General features: G+C 50.6%; 1 protein-coding gene across 5 annotated transcripts in view; it reads left to right on the top strand.

Moving 5' to 3' along the window:
* RBPMS (RNA binding protein, mRNA processing factor) overlaps window positions 1-18,203 on the top strand; it is a 167,500-nt gene extending 149,297 nt beyond the window's left edge. For 2 of the 5 annotated variants that reach the window (XM_090258601.1, XM_090258606.1), the window contains one exon: window positions 634-887. In XM_090258601.1, the coding sequence (XP_090114727.1) occupies window positions 634-765 (132 nt within the window). In that variant the 3' untranslated portion in view covers window positions 766-887. Of the gene's footprint in view, window positions 1-633; window positions 888-8,638; window positions 8,772-10,087; window positions 10,158-18,102 lie in introns of those variants that run through there. The other 3 variants (XM_090258604.1, XM_090258603.1, XM_090258602.1) reach the window with 3 other exon arrangements.
* Window positions 18,204-19,074: the final 871 nt, after the last annotated feature.

The following is a 19,074-nucleotide window of genomic DNA, read 5'->3' as shown; positions in this document are numbered from 1 at the left end:
CAGGGAGGTGCTTGTGCTCAACCTCACTTCTTGCTTCTAGTCATTCCCAGTGCAAGCTTGGGTTCTGTGTCCTCAAGACTCATGAACAGATACGGTTATTTAAATGTCTTTGTCCAGTATGAGCATCATAGCACAAATGGGCAGAGGCTTTGCAGATCAGCTGGTCTGACCATTTTACAGATGAGGAAACAGACCGGAGAAGATGGAGAGAGTTACCCAAAGTCACAAGTGGCTCTGCCATGAGTAGAACCAGGTCACCTGACTCGCAGGCCTTGCTCTTTCCACGCCTCAGTGCTGGCTCACCAAAGACCTGTTCTTTGATGGAATTTTGAACAGGCCTCCCTCGAATGACTCCTTGGATCTTTCTCCTCTAAGTAGATGAGAAGCTGTAAGAAGAGACTTGGAGGCAAAGACAAGGGCATCAGAGCTTAACCTTCACCAAAGGGCCTAAGAGTGTTGTTAATACCTGGAGGTAGAACAGTGGGGAGACCACCACGGAGCATCCCCTTAGTTGAGAATTCCATTCTGTTTTGGAAATCTTATTATACACCTTTGAAGACGCTTTTAAATTATTTTGCTTTTCTCAGCAATGTTGTGCTCTATTTTGAGACATGGATTTTTTTTTTCTTCTAGTGTTTCTGTCCTGAGGCAAAGCCCAACACACCTGTCTTTTGTCCACTTCTCCAGCACATTAGATTTGTCTCTGGGAATATGTTTGTAACGTACCAACCTACTGCAGACCAGCAGAGGGAGCTCCCAGGCTGAATTTGCTTGTTAGCTATTTCCACATGCCCCGCCCCTCCCTTTCCAAAACTATTTCTTGGTAACATTTGAGAGAATTCAATAAAAGTTTTAATCAGAGCAAAAATGGTCTCAAGTAGACTGCAGCGTTTTGTTTTCATGACGATGTGATGCTGGAGCTAAGATGTTATCTCTGGCTGAGATGGTGGGAGAAGTGGGCCCAATGACGCTCAGTCCCGTACTGTGGGAGAAGGACTTGGAGCATGTGGGGAGACAGCCCAGCGCTGAGGCCTCACCGCTGCTGCTTCATCTTCTTGGGCTCCCAGACTGCCACGGGCTGTGTATTGGAAGATTCTCATTCCAGCCTCCAGGGGCTGCGTCCCCCAGGAGACCTCACTTCAGCAGGGTGATGTGTCTATAGCTAGTGGAAGCCTATTTGAAGCAAATGATGTGTTTTCCAGTCCATCCACCCTTTCCAGAAGGAGGAGGAGCCAGGAGACAGAAACTGTCACTGAAAATGAGTTACATAACATACCTCGTTCCGCCTCACCTTCAGGCCGTGGCTTCGCGTCTCCATCTTTAAATCGAAGATACTTACTTGACATCAAATTCTTTTTTTTTTTTTTTTTTTTTTTTTTTAAGAATTATTGGACATGGTGGTAGGACTGTAAGCCTCAGTATTGCTTTATTTTTATTGAGATGAAAAACTACTTGATACAGCAAACATTTGATCTCTAAGAAATTCATTCATATTTTTAGATGTGATCATCCTGTTTACTTTCAAGGTCATTGGTGTTTGAAATTTATTAGCTATATTATGTAAGTCATTGCAAACAGGAGAGGGATTTTTCATCCATGGCGTGTAGGAACATGAAACTCTGAAGAGGACATGCAGCTGCTCCTGGACCTCAGAGTCACATGTCTCAGCTTTTAAAATCTGGGTTCGTTTTGCTTTTAGTCTTGTCGCTGATGGGGCAGTGAGAAGGTCAATAAAGCACAGTCCTCACTACATTCTGGAAACAGAATGCCATGTGCCCTTGACCAGGGTCATATTCTTGGGCCAGAACTTTGGCAGGTAAGTAGGACCGAGGAGCAGGGCCTGGCTGTCTGTTTGTTCTTCAGAGGCCGCCTCTGCCCTGAGCAACAGCAGATCCTCTCCCAGGGCTGCTCTGCGGCTTTACACTTGGACTTGGACTCGTCACCTGTTCGTGAACAAAAGGTTGTCAACTCATAACACAGACTTCCCAGGGGCTAGAGTGCCCCTTGGGAGATTTAAAGGTTATGTCCAAAATAAAGGCATAACTGGACCGTGGGAAAAGAGACATAGCACACAGAGAAGAGTGACCACAGGGGAGAGAGGGGCCTAGGACTGGCCTGAGGGTGGCCCCACGGTAGGACCACACCCACCGCTGCCACCACATCCGGGCATTTACTGAGCAGCACTGTGGGAACTTCCGAGAACTGCATTTTCTTTTTTAGGAAAAAAAGTTAAGTATCTTCTCTGTCACTAACCGCCCTATAGAGAATACAGAGGGGAAGAAGACGCAAGAACGGCTCTCTTGGGATGGGGTGTGAGTTAAAAACAGAGACCATGTGAAAGGAGTGTCTTGAGGGAGGCAGGGAGGAAAGCAGGTGTGAGTGGACGTGGGTGAGCACAGGGCCCCAGCAGCATGGCACCCGGTGGGCCTCGCTGCAGGAGGCCCTTGGGTTCCAGCTTCCCCCTCCTGCTCAGCAGGAGAAGCCGGTGCTGAAATGCTGGTTGATCCTTCGGAGGGAACCCATGAATCAAACTATCCCTGGGACCCCTGAGAGGCACATTCAGCACCTTTCCAGCCAACCAGCCTCCCAACGGTGAGCAGGGAGTCCCGAGGCTCGGGGCTTTCTGTGTTTCACAGATGCCATCAGCCCTTAAGCCCTGCCGTCCTTGTCCTTGTGACCTGGCTTCCCCAAAGGTGTGTTGTCTTCCAGCAGCCAGGGCTTGTGACCGCCTGGGAGACCACAGCCCTGAGGGACCACAGTTACCTTGGGGGCTGTTCAACCCAAGGCTTCCAATTGTTTTCAGATTTAAATGAAACTGTTAATCCTCCGTCACTTTTATGTTTAAACCTGTGGCTCTGGAGGCCAGGCTGTGAGGAGAAACCACACTTTGATGCTCCTGCATGTGCCAGCTTGGTCTGATTGCCGGCTTTGTTCAGCTTTCTGGTCATCTGGCACCACCGTGACACCCGTAGGAGACACGGGGGTCAGGTAGGCCGGGCAGTGTGAGCGCAAGGCGGTGCGTTTCCCGGTTATTAGGAGCCAAGTGCCCTTGGTTTTCCCAGTCCCCTCTTCTGGGCCGTTTCTCTGCCTGCTCCCTGAGGCCTGGCCTCAGTCCTTTAGGAGCCCCTGAGTCCGTGGTGGTAAGGTAGGGTTGAAAGGCAGGTTATGGAGCTACCTGGGCAGACAGGCTCTGCCATCTATATGCTGTGTGACCTTGATTGACAAGTTCCTTAACCTCTCTGAGCATCAGTAAAGGGGGACTGATAACCCCTCATGGAAGACTCTTAGAAGAGTGCCTGGCACACAGCAAGGGCTCAGTTGCCATTAGCCTTTGGAGGAGCCTTTGAATTTTCAGTGCAGAGAAGGCAGCCTGGGACTCACCACCCACGAGCCTGTAGCAGTGCAAACCGGGGCATCTGCGCGTCTGGCAACCCCAACAGGGCTGCAGAGGCCTCGGGGCTGCCGCCCGAGGAGGCCCAGCAGCTGGAAAGAAGGAAGAGGGACAGGAGGCAAGCTAAGGGAGGCCTCAGTGACAGAGAAGCCCTACCTCCTGCACGGGGTCTCTGCAGTGTGTGGCAGCAGTGGGCCACTTGTCCCCAGGGGAAGTCCCCCCACAGCCAGGCCGGACACGCCTGCCAGAAGCAGACCGCTCCCTGACAGGAAGTAGATCAAGAGTAGGAACCAGCTGAACTCCCAGAGACCAAATGGTTCATGCATTTTGCGTAACTTGTACTCACTGTGCCTGAACTTTCTGCTGCTGCCTTATCTTGCTTTTCTATCAGAGGAGCTGGCTTAGAGGAAGTGCACAGGCCACCGACCTGTTCCTCTTGCATTTCTGGCTTGTTCTTCTGGCAGTCCTTCCGCTAGGACTCCGCCAGCCTCTCTCCTGGGTGGCGGAGTTACATCTTGTGCCTTGGGAGGTAATTCTCTTCACGGCCCTGTGGCTGAGCCCAGGGGGATCCCACTCCTAGCCAAGCAAATGCCCTCCCTGCCCTGTCCATCCTGTCTGCCCCTCCCCTCTGCTTTTTGTTCTTGGGAGAACCGAGGAGCTCCTTACTAAGGAGGTGAGGACGTAAATATTGGCCCCGGCCACTCAGAAGCAGTTTCAAGTCATTCATCCAGTGTAGGTGGGACCGTTGTGCCTTGGCCAGCGCTGCTGCTCCTGAGGACAAACTTGTGCACAGCGGGCGGCTTCTGGCGGTACCTGTTCCAAAACCAGCGTCAGCCCCCAGTGCTAGGGCCTGTCCAGGGTCGCTGGTCGCAGCATGTGAGAACAGCTCAGAGTGGGCCTCCTCATGACGGTGGGGGCCATTCGGTGCACTGTTGGCCGAGTTTCTCACGCGTGTTCCATTCTGCCCTTCATATGCCTGAACTTCCTGGGTCCTCTGTCTGTCTTTCCTGAGCTGCTTGGCAGTCAGAGCCTGTCCCTGAGGCTCAGTGAGTCACGCCTGCAGGTACTGTTAGTGAGTCCCCTCTGCCCGGCGAGACAGTTATAGAGTCGGTCTCCTAAATTCAGACAGGCTCCATTTTAATGACTATTTCTACCTACTTTGCTAGGTTTGGGATGATAGAAGGAAGAATGAACACCTGCTTCATGGGGTTATTTTGAGGGACAGAGTGAAATGTTTGGCATAGTCTCGTAATTATTAAACTAGCTCTTCTGTGCTTTCCGTCAGAACTTGAGTCGGCATGGCCCAGAGGCTCCTGCGCCTTTCCTTGGTAGCTGAAGCAGGAGTTAGGGTGCAGGGGCTCAAGACCGACACCCTAGCAAGAGAAACCCAGGGGGCCCACACTGTTCACTGGTAACGAGAGAGGCGGCAGAGCCAGAGCAAAGCGGTGGCCCGTGGCTGTGGCGTGTGGAGGTGAGGCGCTGGCTTGGGCAGGTGGCCGTCCACCCAGGGTCTTAGGCTTGCTTTCCTAGAAATAGGCACCCAGATAGCATCTGAAAGTGTGTGGATTCTGACTGCTTTGGACACAAAACCAAGGCTACAGAGAAACTTTGGAATTATAAAATGTAGCCTTCCTACAAAGCAAGTGAACTTCTCCTTGATGAAAATCCGTTGTGACGGGCAAAAAGGAAAGTCAGGTCCAAATGGAATCATGTTTTATTCAGGATTTGTGCTGCTGGTGGGGGTGCCAGAGCTTGCTGACAGGATGGGAAAGTGGGACACCCCAACTTCAAGCCTCACCCACGCAGCCATGAAGTTCTTCTCGCTTCACTGAGCTCAGCTCCTGGGGACCTCTAATGGCCCTCCACAGCAAACATAGTTAAACATTAACAGACTGACAAAATTAAATATGGATGACAGGCAACCACCATGGACTTAATCTGGCACAAGGTATTCCACGCTTGGGCGCCCTCTGCCCCAGTGGCGTCTGGAGTGAACTTCTGGGATGTCTGAGCACATTGCACGTGCCTGCTTGGAAATAAGAGCCTGACTTGTGCTCAGGACAGACAGGAAGAGAGTCTAAAAGCCCAGGAGAGAAAATTATCCCCGAAGGCTTATGTTTAATTAAGCCCAGCCTTGACTGGTCTTAGCAGGAGGCGTTCCCAGGCCTAGGGCCTTGTGTTTGGGGTCTGGATCTTGTTCCCGCGGGGCGCAGACCTCTCTAGGGTGCCACCATTCAGACGGGGAGGTTTGCAGGAGCTCAGGGCTGAGCAGCGACGTGGCCTCCTCCATCCAGGGCACACTCGCTCCCCTCCCTCCCAGCTGTTCAGTTGGACAGGGTGGCAGAGTTTACTGAGGAGCCAGTTCTCACAAGTCTTGACAATTTGCCTAGACAGTGGCAACTTGTTTAATAGGAACCAAGGACCGTCAGATACCAGACAAGTAGTAAAGAGTGCTGACTGAACTTCATGCTCTGTGTCTGTTAAGAAAGAGTATGGGCCAGTGGTTGCAGGGGGCAGAGGGAAGGAGGGGATGGGTGGATGTTCCCTTATAGGGCGATTGCCAGTGGGCCTCATTCGTTAAAATAGAATTCCTGGAAAGTGTTTCCCAGTTTTGGTAAATGCTTTTTTAGAAATGTGGAGGGTTGCTATTTAAAAGAACCCTGTAATTAGTCCCTTAAAGAGGTTCGTCTTTATTGTGTTGGTGAGTGTGGAGTTTCTTGGATCAGGCGTGGATGCACCTGGCCTGACAGCCTTCAGCGAAGTTTGCTGTGGGACCTGATGGCTTTATTTGGTGACGCAGCTCTAGAGTGCCAGTCCTTGGGGCTGGAGTGGGTGGGCCAGAGTTGATTGTAATTATGTGTGAGTGGCAGCAAGTTGGCTCCATGTTGGGGAAGCCCCGGCAGGACACTCAGGGACACCTCTGAGGGACAGTGGTGAAACTATCCATGCCTTAGAAGGCGGGGCAAGCTTGGCTCTGAGGATGATGCTGGGAAAACCTGCACTGTGATAAAGCATTTGCAGTAGGAGAGGGAAGCCAGTCCTCACTGCTGCTCCTAGATTCAGTGTCCAAGGCACCAGCTGGGCTGGCCACCTGCCTGCTCTAATTAGTGCGGTTCGGAACTAGAACCCTGAGTGCCACATTGGATCCACCTAGACGGAGCCTTCCAGACCAACGTCTCTCAACACCCACAATTATTATTTGCTGTTACATAATGGGAAGATTTTGTGGTCAGATACACTTGGAGAACCCAGGGTTCAATCAAGTCAAACAGGTTCCTTTATTGCGGAACTTCTCAGCCTTAAAATGTGCAATGTGTATTCAGATCTGCTAGAGGGGGACTGTGTGCTTCTCCCAGACCTGTTTGACTGTGGAGCAGCACTTCCAGCCTTCTCCTGGCCACACTTTTGGAAACCTTATTCAAGAACAGTGTCTCTCAAACTGGAGCAGGCGCATCATTGTTGCCGGGGGTGGGGGTGGGGGTTGTTAAAGGCAGGTGCTCGGGCCCCAACCCTAGATTCCTTGTGTTTCTGACATGTTCTCAGGTGATGCTGATGGTCTGGTTACTGCACGCCAAGAACCACTGGTCTAGACTCACCCCTTTATTCCACAGGGAAGAAAATATTATTATTAATAGCTCCCATAATTGAGCCAGGCACCTGTTAAGCACTTCTTGTGACTCTAAAGGCAGGTGTGACAATGGGAGCTAGTGGCTTGAAAAGGGACAGTACAGTGCAAATAATTCCTCCGCGGCTGCTGCACACAGACCACAGGAGCTGGGGTGGTGGGTCAGGCAGGGGTTCCACTGTGGAGGCCAGTCAGGGTCTTCCCATCCTTGGCAACATTGTGGGAAAGTAAAGTCTGGATTTTTAGTCCTCTGGGCCTTAGCTTCCTCATGGAAATTACTTTTATGGATACTTAGTACTTTCTCTGGCATTCCACTTTATTTTTGCTCTGAGTTATTTTTTTGCTGGGTGCTCTCCTACTCCTTCCCACCTTTCACCAGTCACAGGAGCTGGCCCCACACCGAGGTGTTGGGGGCCTCGGTGGACCCGTTTTAGGAGAGTGTTTCTGCAGAAGAAGTATGATGGTAGAATCCCAAGCAACATGGCTCCAGGATTGTAATAGTAATCGCTGTTATTGTTACTAAGTTCTAGTGGAGAAGTGTCCCAGGCCCTTCGTATTCCTCATTCACTGTGGTCTGCCATAGTCCTCAGGACGTGCTTAGCAGTCTGAGTTATAGGTACTGTTAGAGGTTCTTTCAGGGATTTCAGAAGCCCCGCGAATCGCATGCAGGACTGTGAGTGTGAGTTCGTACGTGTGAGCACACGTGCATTTTTCTGCAGGCGGATCATTGCCTTCCATGGAAGGTCAACCACGGGGACTGGATCCCTGCTGAAGTGTCCGCAGAGCAGAAGTCAGAGAAGTGGGGGTTTCTCCAGTGTGTGTGGCGCACCCAAAGCAAGGAGTGGCCACCAGTGACCTGGGGCCAAAACCACAGCAGAACAAGCAGCCCGAGTGGGAGTGAGGGTTAACCCTTATTTTCCCCCAGAGGAGAGCAGTGAGTAGCACCGAACAGCTTGCTCCCCAGGGCCAGCTGCCTGAACCCTGGTTTTGCGCTGTGAGCCCTGCTGCCCTGCCCTTCTGTGTGAAATGTGGAAGAGCTCTGGCTCGGCCTGAGGACACTGCCCTCTGCTGGAAGGTGGGCGCAGCTGCGCCCCCGGAGCTGGAAGAGAAGAGCCTGCCCTCCTGGCAAGCGCAGTGGTTTCCAAGCCCGAGGCACAGAGGGATGAATTTCAGGGCCTGTCTCTACTCCAGCACCTGCACATCCCTCCTGAGAACCCGCCAGCGTTCACCGCAGCTCAGCTGAGCACCACCTTTCCTGGGCCCCACAGCTCGATCAGCCTGCTGTCACCCAGGAGGGCGCGGGGGTCCTAGACCAGGCCGGCTAGCGCTCTGGTCCACGAACTGCAGGCCCGTGTGTGACTGAGCGAATGCGAGGGCTGTGTGGGTGGGAGAGACCGGAGTGCGAGAGGTGGCAGAGAGGCTGGAGTGGGTGCGTGGGAGACAGGGGCCTCCTCCTCGCAGCCGCTCGCCCTGCGGCTCCTCCTGTGTCTCCTCTGTGAGCACCACGTGCCTTGGCCTCCTGGGCTCAGCGCCCCAGCCCCACACCCAGGCAGCACCAGCCGCCGCCACCGCTGCCCCCAACCCTGGTGCACACAGACCCCCCCCCCCTCCACTGTGTTTAGGTTCCCAGCCCCCCACCTGCCACAGGGCTGTGCCCCGTCCTGCCCTTTACCACCTGTCTCAGGAAGGCAGCTCCAGCTCTGCTCTTTGCTTAGTGAGCAAGTGGACTCAGATGCACAAAGCTATAAGCCATGGGTAGGTACGCGTTTTTTCTTTGTGTCTCGCCTCCCTCCCCTGCTTCTGCCCTCTCCCCCCTTCCCTGTTCTCCACCCTCTCCCTTTCGGCCCTCCTGCCTCCCACATTTCCCCTCTTTGTTTCTCTCCTTTGCCCGGCATACACCCCTAAATTCCCAAAGTGACATATTTTTAGCCTACCTACTTGCAAAGAGTTTCTTGTCCCATGTTCCCTTAATTGTACATGTGTTCAAATGAGTCTGGCCCTCCCTTAAATGAGCTTCAGTGCCTGCTGCTGGCTCTGGAAGAACACAGCTTCGAGCAGGTGAGACCAGACGCCTCTACCCCAGGTTGGGAGAGCCCCGAGTGCAGCCCCCTGCCCTGCACGGACAGCCAGAGAGGACATAACCCCTCTAGCACCCTGTGCCCTCCGCTCGCTCCTTTGAGGGACCCGGAGCCCCATCTCCTCCATTAGGTTTCCAAAGAGGGAGGTCAGCCCCCAACAAACGGATTGAGTGATGCTTTGTCCGCTTGTCAGGATGTTCCCGGCCCTGCCTGAGGAAAACATTAACAAACAAAGAGGCAGGTGTGCTCAGGCTCTAACAAACCTCTGCCTACCGGCAAGTTCTGCTCCTAAGCCTCTGTACAGAGGCAGAAGGTGCCCATCCGCCGCTGCTCCTCTGCTTACACTGAGGAGGGACTGCCTTCCATCATCCCAAGAGCAACCCAGGAGGCACTGCTGGGAACAGGGAGGGAGGCAGAGCCCACGGCAGCGGGGGGGGGGGGGGGGGGGGGGGCGGGGGGGGGAATCTCCAGGGGCTAGGTGCCGTTGGGCAGGAGAAAGATCGCTCTATTACCTGGGTCTGACCCAGATGGTTCACCACACAGTGCCAAGAAGCCAGACCCTTTTTCTGAAAGAATAGGAACATAATTCCTGGTCCTGGCCAGACCTCTGGCACAGACGGTGCCATGACCTGTCCCTTCCTTATCAAAGCGGATCCACGTTTCCACATGCTGCTTAGGAAACCACTGGGCAGCCTGTCCTCCGGCCTAGGCATGGCTGAGCGCAGAACAGGGGTTCACTGGGCCTGACTTGAGCCTAGCCACGCTGTTCATTCTGAAAAGAATGATCGGGGCTCCTTGAGGCGGGTGTTTCCCTGACAGCTTGGCCCCTGTGTTCACAAAGGGTGTGGAGGGACACGGCTGTGATGCGTCTCAGCCCCTCGGCAGGTGTGAGCGGGTCACCTCCTTGGAACAGTGACGGGAATGGCAGCCCAGCAGGACGGCCTGTGAGGTGGGAGCCCTGACTCACAGCCTTCTCCCCACATCTCTTTCCAGGTGCGCTGGCTCCCTCCCTCCGAGGCTACTTCTCAGGGCTGGAAGTCCCGTCAGTTCTGCTGAATACTGTGTAAGTACAGTACTTGGTTTCCATAACAACAGTGACGCGTGCAGCAGCGCCTGTATTCCCTCGGCACCCACAGCTTCCACGCGGCCTTTTCTAGGAGGTTCTTCATCTGGGGCTGAGGGACAAGTGAGGGGCGCTCCTCTAACTTCAAAACTGAATCCTGGCCTTCCCGCCTCATGAAGCAGCAGTCAGTGCCAGCTTCAGTCGGCGGGCGTCGGGGAACTTCGTGCGTAATTGCAGTTCACCTGCTGCTGGCACCAGGCCCAAGTCATCTCCAGTTCGCTCAGTGGCTTATTAGGGGGGACTTGGCGTTGATCAGAATGAACTCCCCTGGGTGCACGCATGCGTGTTACGACTTCGGGTAATGCTCTTAAGATGTCCCGGGGCCAAGAGAAGAAAGAAGCTGACACCTTCGGCGTCGCATCAAGAGTTAATTATTTGCGCGTCTTGGGTGGTGGCAAGACAGTCATGGATCTCCTGTGTGCCACCTGGTGGGCGCTCAAGAATGATGTAAAACAGGGCAGAATGGAAGGGGGGGACTGGTGTGACCTCCCGGATTAAGGGGAAGTGCCTACCATGTTCACCAGGGCCCGTTCCAGGAACCAGCAGGCTGTGTGACGCTGGGGAGGGGTAGCTCAGACGGTCTCTGCGGGGATTTATGGGAAGCTCTCATGGGTCAGCAGAGGTCATGCCATGGATGTCTCCCTCACAGGCATGCTCTAAGCTTTCTAAAACGCCTCATGTTTGCACCGAAGGCAGCAGTGAGGCTGTTCCTGGGAGGCTTTCCTGAAAGTTTCTTATCCTGAGGGAAACAATATCCTCGAATGGCATCTTTGTGCCACTTTATTTTAGGCCTAACCGTGCTTCAGAGAACTACCAAATAACTGTTTTTCTATAAATGTAGAATTTCTGTAAAAGTTCTCTTTAAACACCTTCAATTCAGTATCTTGACTGCATTTTGGTTAAGTAAAAAGCACCGTTTCTTTGAAATCTAATTTGGTGTGTGAACTTGGGGAGTCTGCCCTGAAGTAAAACCTTTTAAGTGGTAGGGTTCTACTGTCAACCTTCTCATGGTCTGTGTGACTCCTTCACACAACAGGAGGGACAGTGAGAACAGGGACGGGCAGACCTCCGTCCAGTTGGAGATGCTAAGTTGTTGTGTGCCTGTCCCCAGGCAGACTCTGGAGTCATGGTCCTTTCTCAGCGCGTTTCCATTCTAAGGTAAAAAATTATATACTTCCAAATTAAACCGATGTTCTCCTTCTCCCACCATTAACGCTGAGCCCCGTGTGTCTTTGTTAGATCACTTGAGGCCACTGACACTCTCTTAGGAGGCACGGCACCAGGGGAGAATACTGGCCTCTGGTTGCCTTAGGGTCCCGTCACTGGGACGGGAGTGGGGAAATGGTGGATGCTGGAGCTGGCCTTACTCAGGTCTGTGCCCGCTAGTGAGGCGGAAGGAGAGTGTGGCATAGGGCTTTCAGGGTTCTGGGATTTATTTTCCACAGGCAGGTTGCCCTGTTGACCTCAATTCTCAGTTGGTGGGTCACGTCACCTTCAGTTCAAGTTCCTAGGTGGCTGCTGAAGTTCTTACTACCGTAAGCAGGGGCACTTTTGAACGTTCCAGTCCTAGGTCAGAAAGAAGCCTTCTTTGTTCTGAAGGAAGGGCCTCGCTAACAGGAAAAGGGTTAATGATGGGTATGAGCATCAGAAATCCCACAGGTGTATCCGAGTGATCAGTCAGGAGACCCACACCCTGCCTAGTCAGGATTCTTTCTCTGGTGGTGGAAGTAAGTAAGCTGGGGGGACCCTTTCTGCATTAAGACATCAGCTTCAATACATTAGAATTGTACTTGCTCTTCCCTGTCCCGACATATTTCTCAGTGTGGCCAAAAAACTCATCCTCAGGGACCATCACAGGTGGAGTACAATACAGAAGTGCTTCCGGTGTCAAAGAGAGTCAGACCAGGTTTTCACCAAGATATTCAGAACCTTCCTAACAATATGAGCATTGTGCATCTTTAAGATCAGAGAACTGTAGGATGCAATCCTTCTCAGACTTATTTGAGGCCAGGGAACCCTTTTTGTACTGAATCTTAGGAAACTAATGTTTTACATAGAGCACACTTTGGGAGACTACACCCTAACCTCTTAATCAAAACCTACACCAGGTGCAAGGATATTGAGAGTTGTTCATATGGAAAATAAGCAGATAACAATATAAGAATAATCTCTTTCATGTACTCACAACTGCAAACCTACTTTTGTCCACCCCGGTGTGTGTGTGTGTCCTTGGACCAGTAAGTTATCTGTTACACTTTTTACTTATCTGTGATGATGGGGAAATCAAGACAATTACTATGTTCTTTCCTGAGTTAGCTATACAGGTAACCCCCATTTAACATGGTTGTTAGGTTCCTAACAAATGCCATGGTACGCGAATCCATGTTATATGAAACAAAGAACTAGTACAAAAAGAGGGGGGCTTAGGTTCCAAAAGTTAAAAAAACATACTATTATATTTTTATAAGAGAAATATTTTTATTAAAGCAATTTTCATCAAAGTATTACATATTAATATGAATCAAGTAATGTTTTCTTCGTCATCACTACTAAGCTCCATTAACCGAACGCGTTTCCTTTTTGACAAGACTTCCTTGTCCTCTGAACTTCCTTCAGCATTATCTTGATTTCTGTGCTCTTTTTGCAAAAAAATTGTTATTTTAGATTGCTTGCTGTTAGCTGAGAGATCTTTATAAATTTCGTTATACGGTGCTAAGCACTTGAAGCTCTCTCTTAAACTTTTGCTCCTTTCAGTGCAAGGACCTGCATTTAATAAATGTGGCTCTAACTGTTCAGCTAAGTGTAGGCCTTTCTTTATGCTTTTTAAACTGTTTAACTTCTTCATTTTCATCAGTGCTATCGTCCCCTAAGTTAGCTTGGTACATTCCAGATGTCATTTCCACAAAAATCGCTTCATCCGTTTCTTCTTCTACCAGCAATTCTTGGATATCTTCTACAGTCATGTCGTGTTAGAGCAAAACCATGTTATAGAAGTTCCGTGTTATAAGGGGGATACCTGTATTTGTCCCTTATTCTGAGGTTATGTTCTCTTCTGTGTGTGTTCAAGTACCCTTTCTAAATGAAATGGTAGTGTTAGTGAATTGCAATTATATTTTTATTTATTTTTAATTTTTTAATTTAATCTTTATTTTTTCCCATTACCATTTAGTCCTCTGAAATTGTATTTTAAGTGTCCTTTCTTAGAAAAATAAAGTCAGCAGTCCATGGTAGATATCTAAAGTATTCTTTAAAATATTTTAGTATGTTTTTGATATCTAAAAGTTTACTGTTTAAGGGAAATATTTCCCCCCTGGAAGTACCACTTTTAAATTTTGAGGTATATTTGATGGTCCACTAGGTCTAGGATTTTCTAAGTCCATGTTCCTTATCCATATACCCATAATTAATTTTAAAAAGTTATGTGTCCATAGCCCTTGCTTCTTATTTCAGAAGAGCCTTAATCACTTTGCCACGTGGGAACCTCCATTCCAGGAGGAATGTGCAGTCCCAGAAGGCACTGTTCACACACACCTCTCTCTCCAATGAGTGTGTTTCTCTCAGTTTTTCAGGGGTGGGAAATATTCGCCTGGAGCTAAGGTGAGATAACGTGAAATTCTGAAGCTCACAAGGGTTCATACATGAATGCTGAAATACAGGTTTGGCATTCTGGATAAGCTGGGGGTTGAGGAAGCAGTGAGATTAGAAGAGGTCAGTGGGACAAAAGCAGGAGGCTCTCCCCGATGTAAGGGGTCAGGAGCTGACGGGCTGCCTGTTGAGAGTGAAGTGACCAGGGGAGCGGGTGAGGCATGGAGGCCGGGAAGGGCAGTGTTGAGCTGCTTGGTCAGCAATGTCAGACACTGTAGGACAGCTGAGCAAGATGAGAATATACCTTTGAATTTGGCAATTTCAGTTGGCGAAGTATGATGGTGGCACAAAGCCTAAGAAAGGATTTTATTTTAAGCATGTATATAGGCCAAAGGGTGGAGATGATCTTTTAAGTAGTTGCACAGGTTCCAGCCAAAAAGATTCTTCTCCTTGTTTATATCAGGCTCACCTAGGTTTTTCCAAGTTGTCCTTCCCCATTGACCCATCTACCAGAAACTTAGAGTTGACCGTGGCTATCAGAGGAGGGCTAGCAGTTCCCCTCTGTGGAAGCACAGGCTGATGAAACCCTGTAGGGGCTGCATCAAGATGTAATGTCTCTTGTGGAGGCATTGTTTATGTCCTTTCTTGGGGTCTGGAGAACATGAAGGACAGGAGCTGGTTAGGAAGGAGGATGGACAGATAATCGTACTCACTCCCACTGCAGTTGGGGTTGGGACTGCGGTCCCTCATCCCACCTGAGGTCAGACCAGTTCAGTTCAGGTGCCTTCTAGGCTCTGGATCAAGTCCCTTCTACGAGAGCTCATTATCTGAGCTATATAATCTTAGGGAAATGTACATTAGAGTTGAAAACAATGGTGCTGATGAAATCATAGAAACATTTTAGAGCCAAACTCAGAAAAGCCAAATGAAGGGGAGGTGCCAACCAATGGTACCGCTCGCCCACGTGGCCTTCCTGCCGTCAGAGGGAGCTGCCTCCTCCATGGAAAGGTGGCACCAGAACAGAAGACCAGAGCAGGAGTAACATCTGGTATCAGACATAACCTACATGCGGACTGGCTGTGACTTCTGACATGTGGAATGTCAGGATGCTGTCCTTCCCAGCCCTCAGTCCTGGGCATGCTCTTCCCAGAGGTCCACGCGTTTTTAATTTACCCTCTTTGATTTCCTATTTCTAAAGGGAAAGCAGTGGCTATAAAATAAGCTACTTATTCTTTAAATAAACATATATAACGTGTCTACTATGTGCCTGATATAAAAAGACGCCAAAGTAGGCCTGTGTCCCTGAGGAGCTTAACTTCTAATAGGCGAGAGTCATGGACACAATCTAAGAGAGAAGGGAGAGAGACAGTTCAGGATGTACGAAGCCAAGACGAGCCTGCTTAGAGAAGAGCCCTGGAGTCAGGGATGTGAGTGCTGACCAGTGCGGGTGTGTAATGGTCAGGGTGGCTGTTATGGGCGTTTTCATGTGTTCGTATCTTCCTTGATGGATGGCGTTTGGTCAGGCTCCAGGCTATGCCAGCCCATCACTAGCGTTTCGCTAATGATCCAGCCTTGTACCAGAGAACACCAGACAGAATACATGCTGATGACTGAAAATGACCATTTCCCAGGTATCCTGAGGACAGGAGCCTGTGAGTGAGTTTTTAGTCGCTCCTCATAGGGAATGAGTTACGCAGCTTTTCTTGTTGGCATCCAAATGTAGTGGTATGTATGTGGGGGGAGGGGGCAGATTAGGTGTTGGGGTGAATGAGGGACGGCTTCTTTAAGAACTCATGAAAATTCCCTGGCCATGGACCAAGACCACAGCATAGAAGTTATAACATTTAGTAACGGCCTCACCAAATTAGAGAAGGGCATGGCAAGATCTGAAGCCCCAATTTGAAGCTGTTTGTGCCTTCTGTTTAGTTTTGGGTGGAACGGCCTAGGCTCTGGCTGCACATGAGAGCCTTGAGGATGGAGCCATCATCAGAGGAGTCCCAGGTGCGGGATGGCTGTCAGGGCACAGCTAGGAGCTGAGCAGAGCAGGGAAGGTACTAAATGTTCACGCAGGCCCAGACAGCTGCTGTGGCGCCTGCAGTCACCCCTGCCTTCTCCCTAAGGGACCCAGGCACCATGCAGCATGCCCAGAAACAAGGTGGTGTTTATCACTGATTTGCCATTCCCCCCATCTTCTGTTAACCAAGGTCTGCATAACACACTTAGGTTCATTAACACAATAAACATTCAGTGAACACCGACAACGTGTAAGGTACTATTCTGGGCGCTAAGGATACAACAGTGAGCACAAGCAGACAAAATCCTTGCCTCAGTGGAGCTGACGTTCTGTAATGGGGCGGATACGGGCAAAGCAAGGTCAGAGGGTAGGTGTGGGTTTGGCAGGCACTTCATTTTACACACGGGAGCCTAGGAGTCAGGATCAGCCTGACACCCTTCGGTCAGAGACCCAAAGTTCTCCCAGATTTATATGGGGTTCCTTCTTCAGACCAGACCTCACTTTACTCAAGTTTAGAGAATAATTCTACTTCACTAATCCTCTTCTTCTAGCTAAATCCAAGTAAACAGGCCTGATTACAGTGGGCTTAAGTTAGGCGAGGCTGCCGGAGCATGGGCAGAGCACAGAGAATGCCCAGGAAGCCCGTGTGGTGTACCCGTGTGCCGCTCTGCCCTCCCGGAGAGAGGCTCCTCCGTTTTCCCGGTGAGGAGCCTGGGTTCTGATTCCCTGGGGCTTTGTGGTCTGTTCTGGTTCCCTTGTGAGTCATGAGTAGGGACAGGCCTGAGCCCCTTCCAGCCGCTGCCCAGTTCTCCAGGCTTCATAACAGGCAACACAAAAGATGTCTGCTAACCACAGAAGTGTGTACTGAGCTCATCTCAAACCCAGACTGATATGACAGCCTAATGCAGCCAAAGCTGTGATTTCGCCACTTTTGCCCATTACCTGTTTCCTGTGAGTCTGGCTGAGAGGTCATAGAGACCCCTGAGAGTATATATGCACCAGGAGAGCTACCTGGCTGGTGCCTAGTCTTGTGTCTTGGCAAGCTTAGAAGGGTGAGAGAAATTGGTCAAGTTGGTAAGTTTTGTTTGCAAAGATGAATGTTTTTCTGTCCTGAAATGATCCTGTTGCAACTAGGAAACTTTTGAATCACATCCACTCACGTTTTAATGTTTTTATAGGGAAATTCTGGGGAAAACATTTTTCCCCTTAATTCTGAGAGATGTCCCAGGAAGGTGATCTTTCTTTCAGCCTCATCCAGAATCCCAGAGGTGGGGTTCAGTTGAACCCCAAGTGCCCTGGGGCCTGCTTCTGGAGGGCCAGCTTCCTGTGCCCGCAAGCTGGAGAGACGTTTATGGGGAACTTGGGGTTTGGCGCACTGCATGGTGCGCTCCGGTTCCCAAAGCCCCGCCTGCTAGAAACAGCGTGTCTGTCTGCGAGAAAAGCGGTGCTGCCCAGGGCTGGGAATTGAAGAACTATTAGTGGGGAACAGGGCCATGGGCGTCCGGAACTGTGCTTCCTTCCTCGACACCAGGAATTCTCATGAAAACCAGCCGGCTCACAGACAGCCACGCCTGCAGGGAGAGTATCAGAATTTTTATTATTTGCTGGGCCTCTGCACCTTCCTATTTCAAAATTGTCAGACACTAGGGAACAGCAGGATATGCTCACAAATGTTTCTGTTGGGGTGTTTTCCAGTAGGCGCTTGGAGTCAAGTGGAGCTCAGGGGTGCTGAGCAGTTGTTACTGTGCCTGAGAAGGCGCTGGAGCTGGTTAGGTCTTGGGCTCTGCTTCTCTTTGGGGGAACCTCAGGTGATGTGCCTTCCCTCAGCAGGGCTTTGGCCAGTTCTGGGGACGCAGCCCCGGGAAAGGCAGCAGCTAGCGCTGCCCCTCTGCCACCAGGTGACTTACATCCTCGTACCCTTGAGTGAATGTGTGAAGATGTCCCCTTTTCCAGATGCCCTTCCCTCACGCCTCTGTGACAGGGAGTCCCTGGGAGCTGCAGTCCACCATTGGGGCCTTTCCTCCCCAGCCCAAGAGCCTCCCCTCACTTGTCCCACCACATCCTAAGCTGGCTGTCCTGGCTGCGAGCTTCCCATGCCAGATACAGGTTCATTCTCAAGTGGCACTTGTCCTCAGCTCAACAGCAGACAAGGTCCCTTTGCCTTTGACTCTCAAAACAGGCTGGTCTTAAAGGCCCAGAGAAGCCCACCTGCAGGCCAGGCTCAGGGTGGAGACTATTGCACACTGTTACTGGGTTTAATTAATGGGTAATCTTTCTCCATCCCAGGTTCCAGGTGTGTGATGGTGGCTGCAATCTGTCTTGTGGGTATTAACGCAATCTTCTATGGTGGCTACTGTTCTCGAACTGTTCTACAAAACTGGAGCATGCTGGTGAGTTCCCAAGCCAGAGGCGGAACAGGCTCTCCCGAGAAGCAGTGTGTCCTGGAGTGTGGTCAGGGCTGTCACGCAGCGTCACTGGGAAACTCAGGCCCCAGGGGGTGGCGTTCAGCTGTTGGGGAGATAGGCCTCTCCCGGTGGGTGCTCTAAGGTGGGACATGCTGGTGTGGATGCTCAGAGTCAGGGGTTGGTTCTTTGTGATCGCCTCCAACCATGGCCTGCTTAGGGAAGGCAACCAAGCTTTTTTGCAAACTCTCAAAGCATGTTAACGCCAGTACTTAGTTCTCAGCACACCTGCCCTAGGTCAGGCCATCAACACCTGCTCATCCTGCAGCATCAATGAATGAGACATTCCACCTAAGACATTAACCATTTGGTGGAAATCTTTTTCAGATGTAGTATATATAGTCTCCTGACTTACTAATCCAGTTTTACTGAATGTAATGCAGCCCTTCTTGATGACTCAGGGACATTTTTATGAGCTTCTCTCTTCAAAAACACAGTGGAACCTCGGTTCTCGAACTTAATTTGTTCTGGAAGGCCATTTAAGAAGTGATTTATTTGAAAACCAAGTCATACTCATACTCGCACATTCTCTCCTTTGTCGCCTGAGAGAAGCATGACTGATCACACAGGTATCAGCATGAAGGGTTGTCAGGTCGAGAGCCAAAGTTTGGCTCAACAACCGAGACATTTTTTCCCATGAACAACTTGGTTGAGAACCAGATTGTTCGAGATGAGAGACGTTCGAGGACTGATATTTGACTGTAGGGTGATAGTCATTGGGTGCAGCTGAAAGATACGGGATTCTCACAGAATTCCTCCAGATTGCTGGGCTTTTCTAGTGGGTGATCAGTCTGTG

The sequence above is a fragment of the Furipterus horrens genome, unplaced genomic scaffold (assembly GCF_987537825.1).
Source record: "Furipterus horrens unplaced genomic scaffold, mFurHor1.1.pri manual_scaffold_12, whole genome shotgun sequence".
In the NCBI taxonomy this organism is placed as follows: domain Eukaryota; kingdom Metazoa; phylum Chordata; class Mammalia; order Chiroptera; family Furipteridae; genus Furipterus; species Furipterus horrens.
This window is presented reverse-complemented; position numbering and strand designations above follow the sequence as displayed.